Here is a 15097-nt window from a genome sequence, read left to right as displayed (position 1 = left end):
ACGCAACTTACAGGCCCAATAAGTTAACAGTGATTTTTCCATATAAATGGCTGGTCTTGGCTCATACTTTACAACTTCTTAAATCCTCTCAAACAAGCAACAGCCAGCCTCAGTGAGTCCCCAGCCCCTGTATCTTTTCCTAAGTGGCCTCAGGCCCAGCACTAGCAGCAGCCAGCCTAGATTCACAGCTTGGCTTTGCCTGGGAATCTTCAAGCTCAGCACGAGTGGCACGAGTGGCAGCCATCTAAGATTGCTTTATAGCTCATACAGGGCAGTCCCAGGCAGAACACAGGTGGGGTTTGAACTTGACCTGCACCACGTGGGAAACCCCAGTCTATACATGTAGTAGATAGCTATAGACCATGTTGGAGCACCACAGTGCTGTCCCTGCACATCTGATCCTCCACAGAAGGTGGAGGTTGGTGGTCAGTGGCAATAGCCAGTCTTTGCAGCTCACTGGCCTGGGTAAAATCTCTCCCAATGACCTGCCAACATAAATCAAGGCTCAACTACAAGAGAAAAATATACTCAAGCCCACATGAAAGTTGCACCTCGAGACCCAGCTTTGATGATAGGGTAGGCTGTGCCACTGGACCCTAGGGAGTCATAGCAACTCTACCTAATACATAGAACAGACACAGGGAGGCTGCCAAAATGAGGAGACAAACAAACATCGCTCAAATGAAAGAACAGAACAAAACTCCAGAAAAAGACCTAAACAAAGTTGAGATAAATAATCTATTAGAAGCAGAGTTCAAAACATTGGTTTATAAGGATGCTCAAGGAACTTAGTGAGGACCTCAACAGTATGAAAAAGATCCAGTCAGAAATGAAGGATACTCTAATTGAAAAAGGATAATTTACAGGGAAACAACAGTAGAGTGAATGAGGCTGAGAATTGAATCAATGATTTAGAACATAAGGAAGCAAAAATAACCAATCAAAACATGAAGAAAAAAGAATTAAAAAAACACACAAAAATGAGCATGGTGTAAGCAGACTATGGGACAACTGTAAGTGCTCCAACATTCACATCATAGGGGAGTTAGAAGGAGAAGAGAAAGAGCTAGAAATTGAAAATGTATTTGAAAAGAATAATGAAAGAAAACTTTCCTAATTTGGTGAAGGAAATAGATATGCAAGTCCAGGAAGCACAGAGAGTCCCAAATAAGATGGATCTTAGAGGCTCACTCCAAGATACATCATAATTAAAATAGCAAAGGTTAAAGACAAAAAGAGAATCTTAAAAGCAACAAGAGAATGGGAGATAATTACCTACAAAGGAGTTCAATAATACTGTCAGTTGATTTCTCTAAAGAAACTTTGCAGGCTAGAAGGGATTGGCAAGAAACATTCAAAGTCATGAAAAGCAGGGATCTACAGACAAGATTGCTCTACCCAGCAAAGACATCATTTAGAATCAAAGGGCAGATAAAGAGCTTCCCAGAGAAGAAAACACTAAAGTAGTTCATCCTCGCTGAACCATTATTATATGAAATTTTATGAACAATGAAATGGCAATAAATGCATATCTATCCATAATTGAATCCCCAAAACAAACTAAGCCAATAAGAACAGAGACAGAATCATGGATATGAAGAGCATTTCAATAGTTGCCAGATGGGAGCAGGGTGTGGGGAATAGATGAAGAGGTGAGGGGATTAAGAAGTGCAAATAGGTAGTTACAGAATAACCATAGGATGTAAAGTACAGAATAGGAATGGAGTAGCCAAAGAACCTACACACAATCCATGGACATGAACAATGGTGTGGGGATTGTCTGAGGTTGTGGGGGATGCTGGGTGGAGGGGGGCAGAGGGGGAAATATTGAGACAACTGTGATAGCATAATCTATAAAATATAATTTTAAAAATGAGGTGAAATCTATTCCCACATAGTTTTTCTTCCTCTATCCATTTCATCCTTGGGGCATTTTTCTACAGAGCAGCCCCTCAGACAGCTTTGATTAATTGCATCAAAGCATATAAAAATGTATGTTGCCTTGGCATTTTTTGGAAGTAAATAGAAATGGAGAAACACAGAATATAAACTAGGGCTGAGAGAAAAGGCTCTGAATACAAAATCTTTCAGAAAAACATTAGAAGCCACAGTAGAAACTCAGAATGTTCTCTTAGGGCAATGCGAGGCAATTATCTAGGAGTCCAGAGGTGCAGTGAGACCCAGGGAACTGTCTGCTGGTGGGAGATTTCTAGGTGTGGGCCTGGGGGTGGGGAGATTCCCGGCGGTTTCAGCTCCTTCGCTGCCACTTGGTCCCCCACTTAAAGTGAAGGAGCAGCTGTGGAACAGTCCCTGCCCCACATTTCTCCCTGGGCTGTGTGGCCACAGGCAGAGAAGATGGGAAACAAGTCTTCCTTGGGTTGCAAATGACCTACAGAATTATTCTTCCATGTAATTTACATCTTCCCACAGTGGGTTGTGCTAGCGCATTCACTGGATCACTTTGTATGTGGCCGCATTTACATACTCGGCTTCATGGAGGGTTTTTTACAAAAGTATCTGGATGTGAAAAGAGGCCTTTGAGAAACCTGCAGCTCAAGAAAAAGTCGTTGTAAATAAGCATTGCTCCTCATTTTGCTTTCATATCTATGTATCTCTTTTCTAGGGTGTAGATGATTTGTTTCTTAGACAATATCTGGGAGAAGGAAGGTTCCTTCCTGGTGGTGATGAGTAGAAGCTGCTGGGACAGATGAAGGAGTTGGCTGTTCTGAAGTATATTCCTGCCTTTCCAAAGTAGACTTGAACAGATGCTTAGAAAAGAAAGAGCATAATGCTTAGGAAACATAGAATCATGCATTTGAGTAGAAGTGGAAAGCTGGAGAAAAACAGTTTACAACCAGTCTTTCAACCTCACCAGATATTTGACATCTTGTATTCCACACATTTGAATTTGAAATGGAGGTTTCTAGTTTATTTCCTTCAATACAGAACCAGGGCCTTGTACTGACTTTTTTTTTTTTTTTTTTTTTTTTTACTTTATTTGACTTTTACCTGGCCTTGCTATGGAAATATGTGTTAAATTTTGAATCTTTGGACTAAGCCCTTGGGGTTTGTAAGTCAGCATACAAACTGGTAAGCATAATCTTGAAAATGTGAGTGCTGGTAAAAGTTTTTGGAAGGCAGTGTGATCAGATCCTCTTTCTTCCTTTATCACAACCTTATCACAATCACCAGTTTCGGTTAAACCCTATTATGAAGTGATAGTATTAATTCACGTCACCTGTCACCACCAGCAATGTTCCTGTAGACAGACTATCCCGCTCAAATAGATACTTTGTGAACAATTTGCCACATCTCCATCTTCCCTCATCTCTACTCCCTGGATAGTGGAAAAGCAAAGCTCTGAAATGGAAAAGGTATTCTTACCTCCGTTTGCTGGGGATGACCCCCATCTCCTCACTGTCCCCCTCCAGGGTGACTCTCCGGGCTTGCCACCACTCATCATCAGAGGCGTTGATAACATGGAGAATATCTCCATATTTAAAACTAAGTCCTTGACTTGGCAGCCCACTGTCCTTGCTCTTGTCATAGTCAAACATGGCTCTGGAGGGAATAACAAGAGAAGAGATTGTTAGGAATCTTTGGAGCACAGGTTTAGGATTATTCACTCTGGACTGAGAACTCATCATCCATCTTCTAGGACTAACTCCCAAATCGTGCATGGTCCACTTTCCTATTTCTTTGGTCACAGATTGAGGTTAGTTCTCACTTCTTGGTGGTTGCAGGCAGAGATTATAGACCCCCGAAACTGGGGTACTTTTCTTGGAGACAGTCATTTGTGACAAGGTGATGACAGGAGGCAATAAAGACAGGTTTGTACCTAATGAAGATATTTTTCCCCTCCTACTACAGTCAAATTTTTACAATCACTAAAAAGAAAGAAATATTGAAGAGAAACATGGGCATATTTCTGAATAAAACATTTGTGTTATGAACAAGTCCTCTCAGCTGTATCAGTCTGTAGAACTCTTTCCTTTATAATAGGGGACAATAGGTAACAACTTAAATGTCCATGCACAGAGGACTGTGATCTTTCCACTCAATGGGAATATTGGACCATCACTGAAATTGAATGGTTGCAGAGGCTAATATGATGACATGAATAAATGCTTAAAATGTAATAATACAAGTACATATACCTATGTTTATGTGTATGTGTCTAGATAGGTCAAAATTACATGAACAAGACAAATCTTTTTGCTTCCATATAATGCTGAGCCTACCTCATTATTGCAGTTGTCACTCTGAACAGTAATTCTTGCTTTTATGCATCATGCTTTCCCCACCAGAAAGCATTTGCTTAGCCTAGCAAAGCCCAGCACATGTATGACTGGTGGGGAGAGGGAGTTGGAAGCAGAATTAAAATGATGAATGATGACCGAGACCTTAAAACCAACCAGCTGTTGCCTTCAGATGCTGACAATTTGTCTGAGGTCCTATGTTGCCCCCTCAGGTCCTATCTCCCCCTCTCACAAACCACCTCCACACCCACAGCGTACAATTCCTCTGGAGAAGCAGATTTTGCCATCTCCCTGTTTATTCCCTTTTGATTCCATTCTAAGAATTTCCCTAGAGTGTAACCGCTGTGCAAGAAAAATTAGCTAGATCTGGGAAACAGATATTCTAATATCACAGAGGACCAAGTATGGCTCTTTTCCTTTCTTTTTTTCTTCTTCATGAAAGAAATATCACATCTGCTGTCATGGGAACCAAGAAGAGCTAAAGACAGCATCTAAAGCTCTGAAATAATGCAGGGAAAGTTGAATTACTCCAATACAACCCCTTTTTCCATTAACTCTGACTCCACATGAGGACTATGGGGGAAGTTTCTAGGTCCCAGACCCCAGAATGACTCATTTCCACCTTGCCATTTGCATGTTCCCCACCAAAAGTTTCAACAAAGCCCCTGCCAGGAAAAACCGGGCTGGGAGAGGGCAGAGACACACTCCAGACACCGTCGCTTCTCTGGTGGGGTGATGGGACATAAATTAACATTCCTGAACCACAGGTTTTTTTTTAAATGCACAATTAGTCCAATAACTATATTCATATAGAACTGTTGTGAACATTAATAAAATAACACACACAAAGCCCCTGGTAAGTGCAGTGTAGCAGAGTGTAATATAGGGGTAAAGAATATACACTGAGGGCCCTGGCAGGGCGGCTCAGTTGGTTGGAGCATTGTCCCATATACTAAAAGGCTGCAGGTTTGATTCCTTGTTGGGGCACACATGGGAGGCAACTGATTGATGTTTCTCTGTCACACTGCTGTTTTTCTCTCTTTCTCTGTCCCTTCTTCTCTGTCTAAAATCAATAAAAACATATCCTTAGGTGAGGACTAAAAGAAAAAAAGAATGTAGACTGAGGAGCTGCATTGTCAGGGCTGCACTCTGGTCCTATGACTTCCTACTAGTTATACAGCTGGACATCCAGGCAAGCTACTGAACCTTTTTTAGGACTCAGCCCCCTCATATATAAAACATGGTGGTGATAACAGTATCTCCATCAAGGAGCTGCATGGATGAAATGTTACATGAGCCAATGCGGAGAAAGCATGCACAACAGTGAGTGAATGGCACACAGTGACAATCAGTACTATGAACTGTTGATGTTATTGTTATTATTTCCCCTTTTCTTTATGAGTGCTTATTCACAAAAATCCTTTCTACAAATGCTACTCTGTGCAAAATGTAGTTAACATAGCAAACCTGAGGTTGCTATCTCTAAAAAGGCCTATTTGCTAAGGTGGCCCTTGGCTGACATATGGGAACTTAGATTCTGGGGGTTTCTCACCATTTTCTAGTCATAATGGCTCACTGTGCCTGAACTGTATAAACAATAATGTTATGTTCAACACTTGCTTTTTTTCTGGCAGCCTGGAGAGGTGCTGGGCAGAAGAGCCTATGTGACCAGCCCCAGTAAAAACCCTGGACCCTGAGTTCTCTCATGAGCCTCCCTGGTAGACAGTATTTCCCACCTGTTGTCACCATTTGTTGAAGGAAGAACTGGGCATGTCCTGTGTGACTCCACTGGAAGAGGACTGTTGGAAGCTTGCACCCACTTCCCTCTGGACTTTGGCCCATGCTCCTTTCCTGTGCTGATTTTGTTGTGAATCCTTTCCCCGCAATAAATCAGTCACGACTGTGACAAGGCTGAGGCCTATGAGCCCTCCCAGTGAACTCCAGGAGTTGTCCTGGGGACCCCTGGCACTCATTCTACAGATTGTAAATCATATTCGTGTACACTACCTCATTTGTGACTGAATCCAATCCTCCAGAGACGGTATGATGAACGTAGTGCTATCCCTTTCTACAGACAAGGGATACATCTAGCAGGTCCACTGATTAACCCCAGGATACGTGGCTTAGAGGCAGAACCCAGGGCTGGAGCTTGGGTCTCCTGATCCCATGTCCCAGCTCAATGCTTTTTACCTTGTCCCCTCCTCAATATGGGAGGTGGTGGAGGTGGCAGGGGTAGTAACATTGACAGATGCCATTACAAATGCCCATGTCAGGAGGCCTGACACTTCGAATCCACTGTCTATTTGACATCACAGCAACCCTAAGGAAAAAACTTGTATTTGTTTTTCAGGTGAGGAAAGGAGACTCAGGAATTTAAGGGATCTGCCCCGGGCCACATGTATACATGTGAATCTACAATAAGGTCTGCTTGACTTGAAAATCCACATTCTTGCCCATTTCATTATCAGGTTCAATTTCCCAGCCTGTCACCCTTTGGCCAGACTCACAATTTAGCAGCACCAGGAACCTTTAATCTTCCCTTTGCAGTTTGCATCCTCTTCCCCTCCAAATCCTTGCAGTTCCTTTACAGTTCAGTCCCTGTTCCAGTGTTTCTTATCCTAAAAATCCTTAAAGCTCCTGTTTGGCTCCAGGGTCCTTCTGGATGTAAAGTGTAGGGAGTGGAGGTGGAAACGCCATCAGGAAAGCTGGCACGTGGTAGCTAAGAAGCAGGCTCTAGCATCAGGCTGCCTGGGTTTGCCACTTTTTAACTGTGACCTTGAACAAGTTACTTAACCTCTCTGGGCTTCAAATTTATTAGTGGTAAAACTGGCATAGTAATTACAGCAGCTGAGGGTTAAATGAAATAATATATGTAAAGTATTACAACACCAACTTGGCACTAATGAGTGCTCAAATTTTAGTTATAATAATAATAATAGTAATAACTATTATAATAGTTATTTTGAAAAATGTACTGATCTTTGAATCAGGGGATTTGGGTGCCACTTAGCATAGCTCTCCTGGGACTCTATACAGACATCTAAAACAGGTCTGTATCCTCAGGACTCAGTACAGCACCGGACACTAAGTGGATCCTCCATACACGTCAGTGGAAATGTTTCAGATAACCTTCAAAAGCCCTACCTCTGACCCCTCAGCATCCCCGTGTGTCAGAGGAGGGGAGTAGAGACTGTTCCTAGAGGTCTCCACCAGGGCAAACACTCATTCACTGTGTTCCATTCTGTTCCCAAGAATTCCTGAGGGGAGGTTTCCCACTCTTGCCTTCAGCAATTGGTGCCCTTGAGGAAGGGGCTCAGTGACACACTTTTTCCCTGAGTGCTGTTTATCTCGGACAATCTTACCCTCTACGACTACATTGATTCAGACTTGTTAGGTCCCTAAAAACAAGCAGCTGACACATTTCAGCAGTTTCTGGCTCTTTTGGATATTAATGGATCTTCATGTCTGGGAAAAATGCTCCAATGCCCCATCACCTAATTTCAAAAGCGATAAGCTGTTTTTAATTTGCTTTATGTGCTAATTCATCACAGAAACTTTGATAAAATGCCATTAAGACTCACACTTCCCATCCAGGGTGCTTTTAACAAGTCCATTAGACAAGTAGAATTAGACATGAATAATGCAATGGCTCTTGCATCCCTCTTGCCCCTCCTGCTTTTCAATGTGTGGTGGCCCCTTGACAACCAGGGACGTCTAGTAAGGGGAGAGCAAAGCTGCTCATCCTGAGGCTGGCAAATGTGGCCATGAGATACTTGGGTACCTGACTGAAACTGTGCTTATTAAGTGCCCACAACATGCTAAAGACTCTATATTCATTGTTTTACTCAACTTACTGGGTAGGAAGACATGATATGGGTTATATGCCAAGCTTTAGAGAGAGAAGAGACCTGGGTTTAAGTCCCAACTCTGCTATTCCTAGTTGTGAATTTCAGGAGGTATGTTACTTAACTTCTCAAATGGCCTCTTAACCACAAATGACCATTCCCTCATCTATGAAATGCAGATAGTGATGACATTAACTCAAAAGATTGTTACAGACATACAAAAATGGATGATGAACACAAAGTACCTGACACCAACATGGAATGAATTTCACTTAATTTTTTCTGACAGCAATCCTGCCATGTGAGCATTTTTTATCTCACTTTAAAGGAAATGAAGCTCAAAGAGCTAAATGAAGAAAGTTAGTATGTGGCAGAACCAGGATTCAAATATAGGTAGATGTGTCTGAATCTAAATCCATCTTGGAATCCTCTACTAGGAATGTTGTGCTTATACCACATGTGCAAGGATATTGTGATTCCATGATCACATTTATAATAACACTGTGAACTAGGCTCCATGAGTAATTTATCAAGTGCACATTCAGTTCTCACAAATGTCTTGCAATGCATCTATTAGCTCTGTGTTACAGATGAGAAGACGTAGACTCAGATAATCCAAGCAACACATCCAGAGTCACACCAGCTATCAAGTGGAGGGGCAGGACCCAACTCAAAACCTGTCTGCTACTGCAAGGCCTGTGAACTTCCTGCTATACCAACCCATGTGTTTTTGCAAGTAACCTTCTCCAACCAAAAACACCCATACTCTCTATTGGGCTTAAACAGGACCATAATAGCGTTTTTTCCTATGTTAGTCAGATTACTGATTTTGGCTGAACCACTTTGAGATTGTATAGCAGAATGCCAAGAGTGGAGGGAGAACTCACAGGGACAGTGCCCATAAAAGCAGGTAAAATTACTTGATATGTGTCATGGTTGCCCAGGATATCATAGGAAGAATAATCCTCCAACCCTTCTTGCCAAAGTTGTCCACATCTTACTCCCCAAAACCTGTGAATATGTTACTTTATATGGCAAAAAAGATTTGCAGATGTGATTATAACAGGGTGCAGCCAAAGGCGGGGGGGAATAGGGATTTGGAATTGGGTCCAGAACTCAAGGTGTCTAGGACATATTAGAAAGATATATAGGATGCCCCCGCCCCCTGCCCCACCACACACACAGGTATGAGTTGGGGGAAGGAACACATGGAGCAGGGCCATGGAGAGCTGTTTTGCACAGCAACAGCTTTGCAGCTAACCTCTGGCGTGGTCATTTAACATATCTATAACCTTTAACTGGTTTCATGGATATGTTAAATAGCTGTGGCCATGCTTTGAGCCAGTGGGGTGGAAGTGACTTCCATCCAAGACATAACCGGGAGGCAACTCCCCCTGGTTACAGTGCCTGCATGAGAGCTTGGAGATTATTGGCTCCACACCATGGGCCGTGCCTGCCCAGACTCACTATGGCAGCCCAGAAAAGTTAGAAGGATACAGGAATGCTGGCACGTGTAACCGATTGTAGGAGGAGTCAGAAATGGGGCTGCAGAAGAAGATTGGAGCGGGGATTTAAACCCAGACATGGCAGTCATTGGAGAGAGAACCACACAGTTTTGGTAGAGTGGAGACTCCTGCAGCTTACTGGGAGGGAACCAAGTGGCTTTGGCCAGGGTGGGGACCCCTGCGACTTTGGTGAGAGTGAGAACCATGCAGCTTAGGAGGCAGGAGAGGCTTTGCCTGGAAGAAAAAGGGTGAAAGGACTCTTGCTGGTGGGCCATTAGAAGGTGCCATGTGACTTTGGATTAACTGGAGATTCTGGCCACAACACAGTTGATGGTGCCGGGAGACTGAATCATGGACTTCTGCTTCTTTTCCTGAGATACAGTACCCCAGATTAGGGCAGAGGGAGAAGGAAGGACTGTGTGCGGCTGTGGGTATTCCAAAGGACTTTAATATTTTAATGAAGACATTAGGTCACTACTTTAAGTCTGTATAGCTTTAAATAAATATTTCCTTTTCACAAATATCTGGCATTGAGAGACATCTTTCCTTGGGCAGTGGACATAGAGAACCTAGTGGGGGGTCCTTTTGGTAAGAGTATATTATACCCCACCTTGGCCCTGTTCTGTAACATGATTAGGGTTAAGGGTTTTGAGATGGGGAGATTATTTAGGATTATCTGGGTGGGGCCAGTGGAGTCCTTAACCACAGAAGAGAAGGCAGAATAGGTCAGAGAGATGCAGCCTGAGAAGGACCAGACTGCCTTTGCTGGGTTTGGAGACAGAGGAAGGTAATTTGTTAAAGCAGTAAGAGGAAACTAATAGCAAAGGACGAGAAACAACGTGATTATGAAGAGAGGGCAGGTAGAAGGCAAAGGACACCTCTCAAAGGTTCTTTGGAATAAAAACCAGTCTTCAACAGTAATAATGACCCACTAAGTACCTATTATTGGTCCTGCCACGCGCAAAGTACCTTTTCTTTCCATGATGTCATCTTATTGAATCCCTGTAAATGGCTTGAAATATAGGTATGATTATTTCTGCTTGCAGATGAAAAAACCTAAGGCTTTAATTTCTTACATTTATACTTTATCCAATTCTCACAAAACCCCTATGAGATAAATATTACTGTCCCAATTTTCTGATAAGGAAACTGATGCACCGGAGAAGCAGCCTTCCCCTCATCTTAAGTTGCAAAGCAGTCTGCATGCTCCTCTCTTGGGAAGCCCATTCAAGGCTGAGAATATGCCTGTCTCTTCTCCTCTGCTGGATCAGAAGCTGCTGAAGGTCAGAAGCTCCCAGGTCCAGTGTTTGCAAATGCATTTATAAAAGAACAAATGAACCAGCAAATTACTCTCTCCTGTGCTGTGAACTTGTTTGGGCTGGAGCAGTCTCTGTTTCCATGACAACTTTAAGATCCAAGAAGCAGAGTGCTTCCACTCAATTTCCTGTCTTTTGAAGATGGGACCTCTGCTTGATGGGAGGAAAACTGGTCCCCCCCCCCCCCCCTTCCCCTGAAGCAGGAGAGTGAATAAAAGCAGCTAGATAAACTCTGCTCTCTGCTCCACCCCACTGTGCCTGGCTTGGATGGGTTATGTTCCATTGTTAAGGTAAGTGGCTCTGGATAGTTGAAAATGCATAGAGGTTAGAATAAAGACACACATTCAGTGAGTCCATCTCTTCCTGAGTGTCACTGAGAAAAATCACTGGACTCGTCTGAGTTTTAATTTGTCTAAAAAATGGGCTTAATCATCCCTAATCTCAGTATATTTGCAAAGATTCAATGAGGTGACATAGGAAAATCATTTCTCACAATAACTGCCAACCGACAGTTTTTTTTTTTTACTTCCTCCATACTCTAGAAAGGAGTGAAAGTTATTTCTACAAGTATTGGAGGGAGAAATGAAATATGCTGTCTTTTAAATATGATATAAAAATGCATATATAGTAAACTTCCTCAAACACTTTCTTTCCCGAGGATGTGAGACTCGGAGCAACTGATCTGAGCTTTAGTTGCTCTTACTTTGTAAATGATCAATATGCTCCTCTCATATGCTCTTATGTAAACCTGTATTGTGATTTTTAACATTTGCAAATTCTAGTTGGTACTAGCATGGAGGATAGGGAAGGCACAATTCTTCCCATCTCCAGAGTCTACCACATAGCAGATGCCCAATAAAAGTTATTTTCTGTTACTCAGCCTGCCACCTATACTGTCATAGGGCAGCCCCTGGAATACAACAGTTTATTTTCTCTCCTGCAAAGGCCTAGGTAGCAGGAAACAATGGGTGAGGAAGGCCTGAGCAGCCTCCAGCACAGCCTTTCCTGACTTTCCTGAGAGGCGAACCTATGCGCAACAGTCCAGATGTCCAGTCTCCCAAGTCAGAACACACTCATCCAGGGTGGAGGGAAACACAGCTCTGAGCTGATTTCTCCTCCCAGCTCCTGGAGGAAACATAACATCCACAATCCTGTGGAGGAGTCATCATGTCCAGGCTCACTGAGATCTATCTAGCGAGGCCACTTATTATCCCATTTATTTCAATAATGAATTGTCCCCAGTGAACAGGGAGCTTAAAGCCATGAGCACATCAGTCTTAGTGAATCTGAACACATTGGCCTCTCTCAATCCTTGCTAAGAGACCATTGTCCAAGATGCTGCTGTTTACTGAGCGATTGCTAAGCACACAGTAGACTTCACATGTCAGGCACTGTTCTAGGTATTTTTATCTGTAATTCAAAAGATACCCCTTATAATGCAAGCACTGTTCCCAGTTTATAGAAGGGTAAATGCACTATGTGCCACAGACTGTGGTATCACGTGAGTTATGTCATTTAATCACCAGTAACCTTGTAAGTCAGTTTTGTGCCTCTTAAAGATGCTCTTCTCATCATTCCAGACTGTTTCCTTCCATGTTAGGGGGGTGTTGGGAAAATGTCAATTTCTATTGTGCCCAAGGAATCAGGCCATCACTGTCATGATGGAAGATAGAACTAATTGGGCACCAACCACAGGTCCTCATGGCCTGGGCCTTTTGCGGCTGCAGCGTTTTGATTATAATTGGGGAAGAAGCATCACTTCCAGCAGCAGCAGCCCTCTCTCTCTCAGCCTCTCTTGAGTCTCCCGGCTCCCTGAGGGTCATGGTGTGAACTCACTGTACGTATCCAGAGGCCTGCATGTTGATCACTTCAGACAACTCATCATTCGAGTCTCCAGGGATGGAGCCTACTGCAGCCTGCCTTCTCTCTCAGGGTGTTCTAGCAATCTGTCCAGCTGCTTTGCACTGAAGTGCTGACAGACTGCCCTCCACCCCGCCCCTTTCCCCATCTGAGGGAAGCCGAGGCAAATCTGAACCTGCCCAGGCAGGGCTCATCACACCATAGTGAATGATGCTTCAAGTCTCAGGGCTGGTGGAGGCTGAAATGATCAATCATCTTAAAATCATTGTCTGCTCCCCCATGTGCTATCAGCTGGATACTCAGAAAATGAAATATGGGAAAGAGGAACATGTCCAAGATGAATAGCCCAGGCTTTATGACAGTTATAAAACCTCATATGTTCCAGTCTTGTTGATCACGCAATCAAGTATATTAATCAAGATATTTCAGATAGGCTGACACATCCCTGACTGTAACCTTTTATTTCTGATCTGAGCTAAGAATGTAGACCAAGATTCAGCATTCACTCTTTAGCGTCTTACTGCCACAAAGTAGTAGTGACCTTGCAGTGCAGAAAAAGAAGAAATAAATATCCTGATACGGAATTTCATTGTTGCTGACACAATTATCATTTAAACCTTTAAATATATATGTAGAAGACTCACATAAAGATCATGGGGCATAGACACCACATAGTCCTGTGTCCAAGCAGTGGCCCTGCCACTGAAGCAGCTTGAAATTGAAATGTCAAGCAGTGTGACATTCATTTCTATACCCGGGTCTCCAAAGGTGCAGAATGAGGGGCAAGAATGTCTGTCCAACAAACTCCTTATGAGAATTACATACATAAGAGCTTTAGAAACCAAGCAGGTGCTCAAATTTCCCAACTGAGTCAAGTCTAAATTTCCTCCCTGTAAATTCCGTCCCTTTTTTCCATTGTTAGTCACTAAGCATAAACACGTGATATCAGCTTGTACGGTGCCTGGCTCGGAATGGGTGTTGGAGAATGTTCACTTCTTTCAGGAGCATATAAAAAAGAGGTGAAACACATCCAAGAACATTTCACACAACTACTCCAAATCCTTAGTGGTGGGTTACCACAAAACTAGACTGAGGGACAACCACTCCAGCTCCCCCAACACTGAGGTTGTATTCTTTTTTTGTCTATATATTTTTAGAAAACTTGGTGGAAACTAGAGGCAACAGAGGATCTGAAATTAAGGGAAAACTTGCCTAAAAATCTCACACGTGTGAGATAAAGGCTCCCATTCTCACCTGCAGAATGAGGGTAGAGAGGACAGAAGAGGGCTCCTCCCTCACTCAGGTGAAAACATTGAGTTTAGCATGTGATTTAACTCCCACATATGGATGTAAGGTAATAGTCATTGAAATATTAAATGCAGTATTATTTCCAGAGTGCCTACAATGTGCTAATGACTGTTATTTGCTGAGGACTCAGCAGGGAACAAGAGGCTTGCTTCTTGTCCTCATGGAGCATAATGTTTGATGGAGAGAATAGGTAAGAAGTATATTCATTCAGCTACTCACTCATTTACTCATTCAGCAAACAGTTATGGCGTACAAGCATGTACCAGTGATGATTCTAAAAGCTTGGAATCTATCAGTGAATAAAAATAGACAAAAATTCTTGCTTTCATGCAGCTTATATTTTAGTGAGAGGAAATGGGCAGTAACTAATAAACATAATGAAAAAGTAAATAATATAGTAAGTTAGGGGTTGATCATTGCTGTGGAAAAGTTAAAAATCAGGCAGGAGAAGAGGGGCCAGGATGTTGAGATGGGGGAGAGTTGTAGTGGTGGTAAGGATGTATTTTTACATGGGGTGGTCAAAGTAGGACTCACTGAGAAGGAGACATCAAGACCAGGCTTGAAGGAGGTGAGGGAGCCATGCAGGCACCCGAGGCAAGTGTTCTAGGAAGAAGGAACTGCCAGGGCAAAGGCCCTAGAGTTAAAGTTGAATGCGATGTGTGTTATCGCAGTAATTAGAATGGGGTGCTATGAGATCACAGAGCAGGAACCTTCCTCAGGTGCTTGGAAAGGAACTGATATCTGACAGGTGGCAGCACACCTGTCCACCCCACCTGACTGAGCAGGGGCATCCTTTAGGCATTTTCCTAATGGGAACTACCTCTGTAATATAGTAATCTCACATCCTGAAGACTCAGCTTTCTTCCCTCAGTCTATTTTCCTTCCTGCCTCTCCTTGGAAGCCTGCACATGAGCTGGGCCATGGAACCCCTTCTCTTCTCTCAGACACACTCTACCACAACTCAGTGCAGATGGAATTTTTCAGGCAAGAATTTTTCTTAACAT

The 15097-nt window shown here is 43.0% G+C and overlaps 1 protein-coding gene across 29 annotated transcripts in view; it reads right to left on the bottom strand.

Annotated features, from left to right (window-relative positions):
• DLG2 (discs large MAGUK scaffold protein 2) overlaps nucleotides 1–15097 on the bottom strand; it is a 1904207-nt gene that overhangs the window by 71080 nt on the left and 1818030 nt on the right. For all 29 annotated transcript variants that reach the window (XM_036030125.1, XM_036030122.1, XM_036030121.1 and 26 more), the window contains one exon: nucleotides 3385–3561. In XM_036030125.1, the coding sequence (XP_035886018.1) occupies nucleotides 3385–3561 (177 nt within the window). The remainder of the gene's footprint in view (nucleotides 1–3384; nucleotides 3562–15097) is intronic.

This window comes from Phyllostomus discolor, chromosome 6, assembly GCF_004126475.2.
Source record: "Phyllostomus discolor isolate MPI-MPIP mPhyDis1 chromosome 6, mPhyDis1.pri.v3, whole genome shotgun sequence".
Taxonomy (NCBI): Eukaryota; Metazoa; Chordata; class Mammalia; order Chiroptera; family Phyllostomidae; genus Phyllostomus; species Phyllostomus discolor.
Note: the sequence above shows the minus strand (reverse complement) of the source record. Positions and strands in the feature narration are given on the sequence as shown.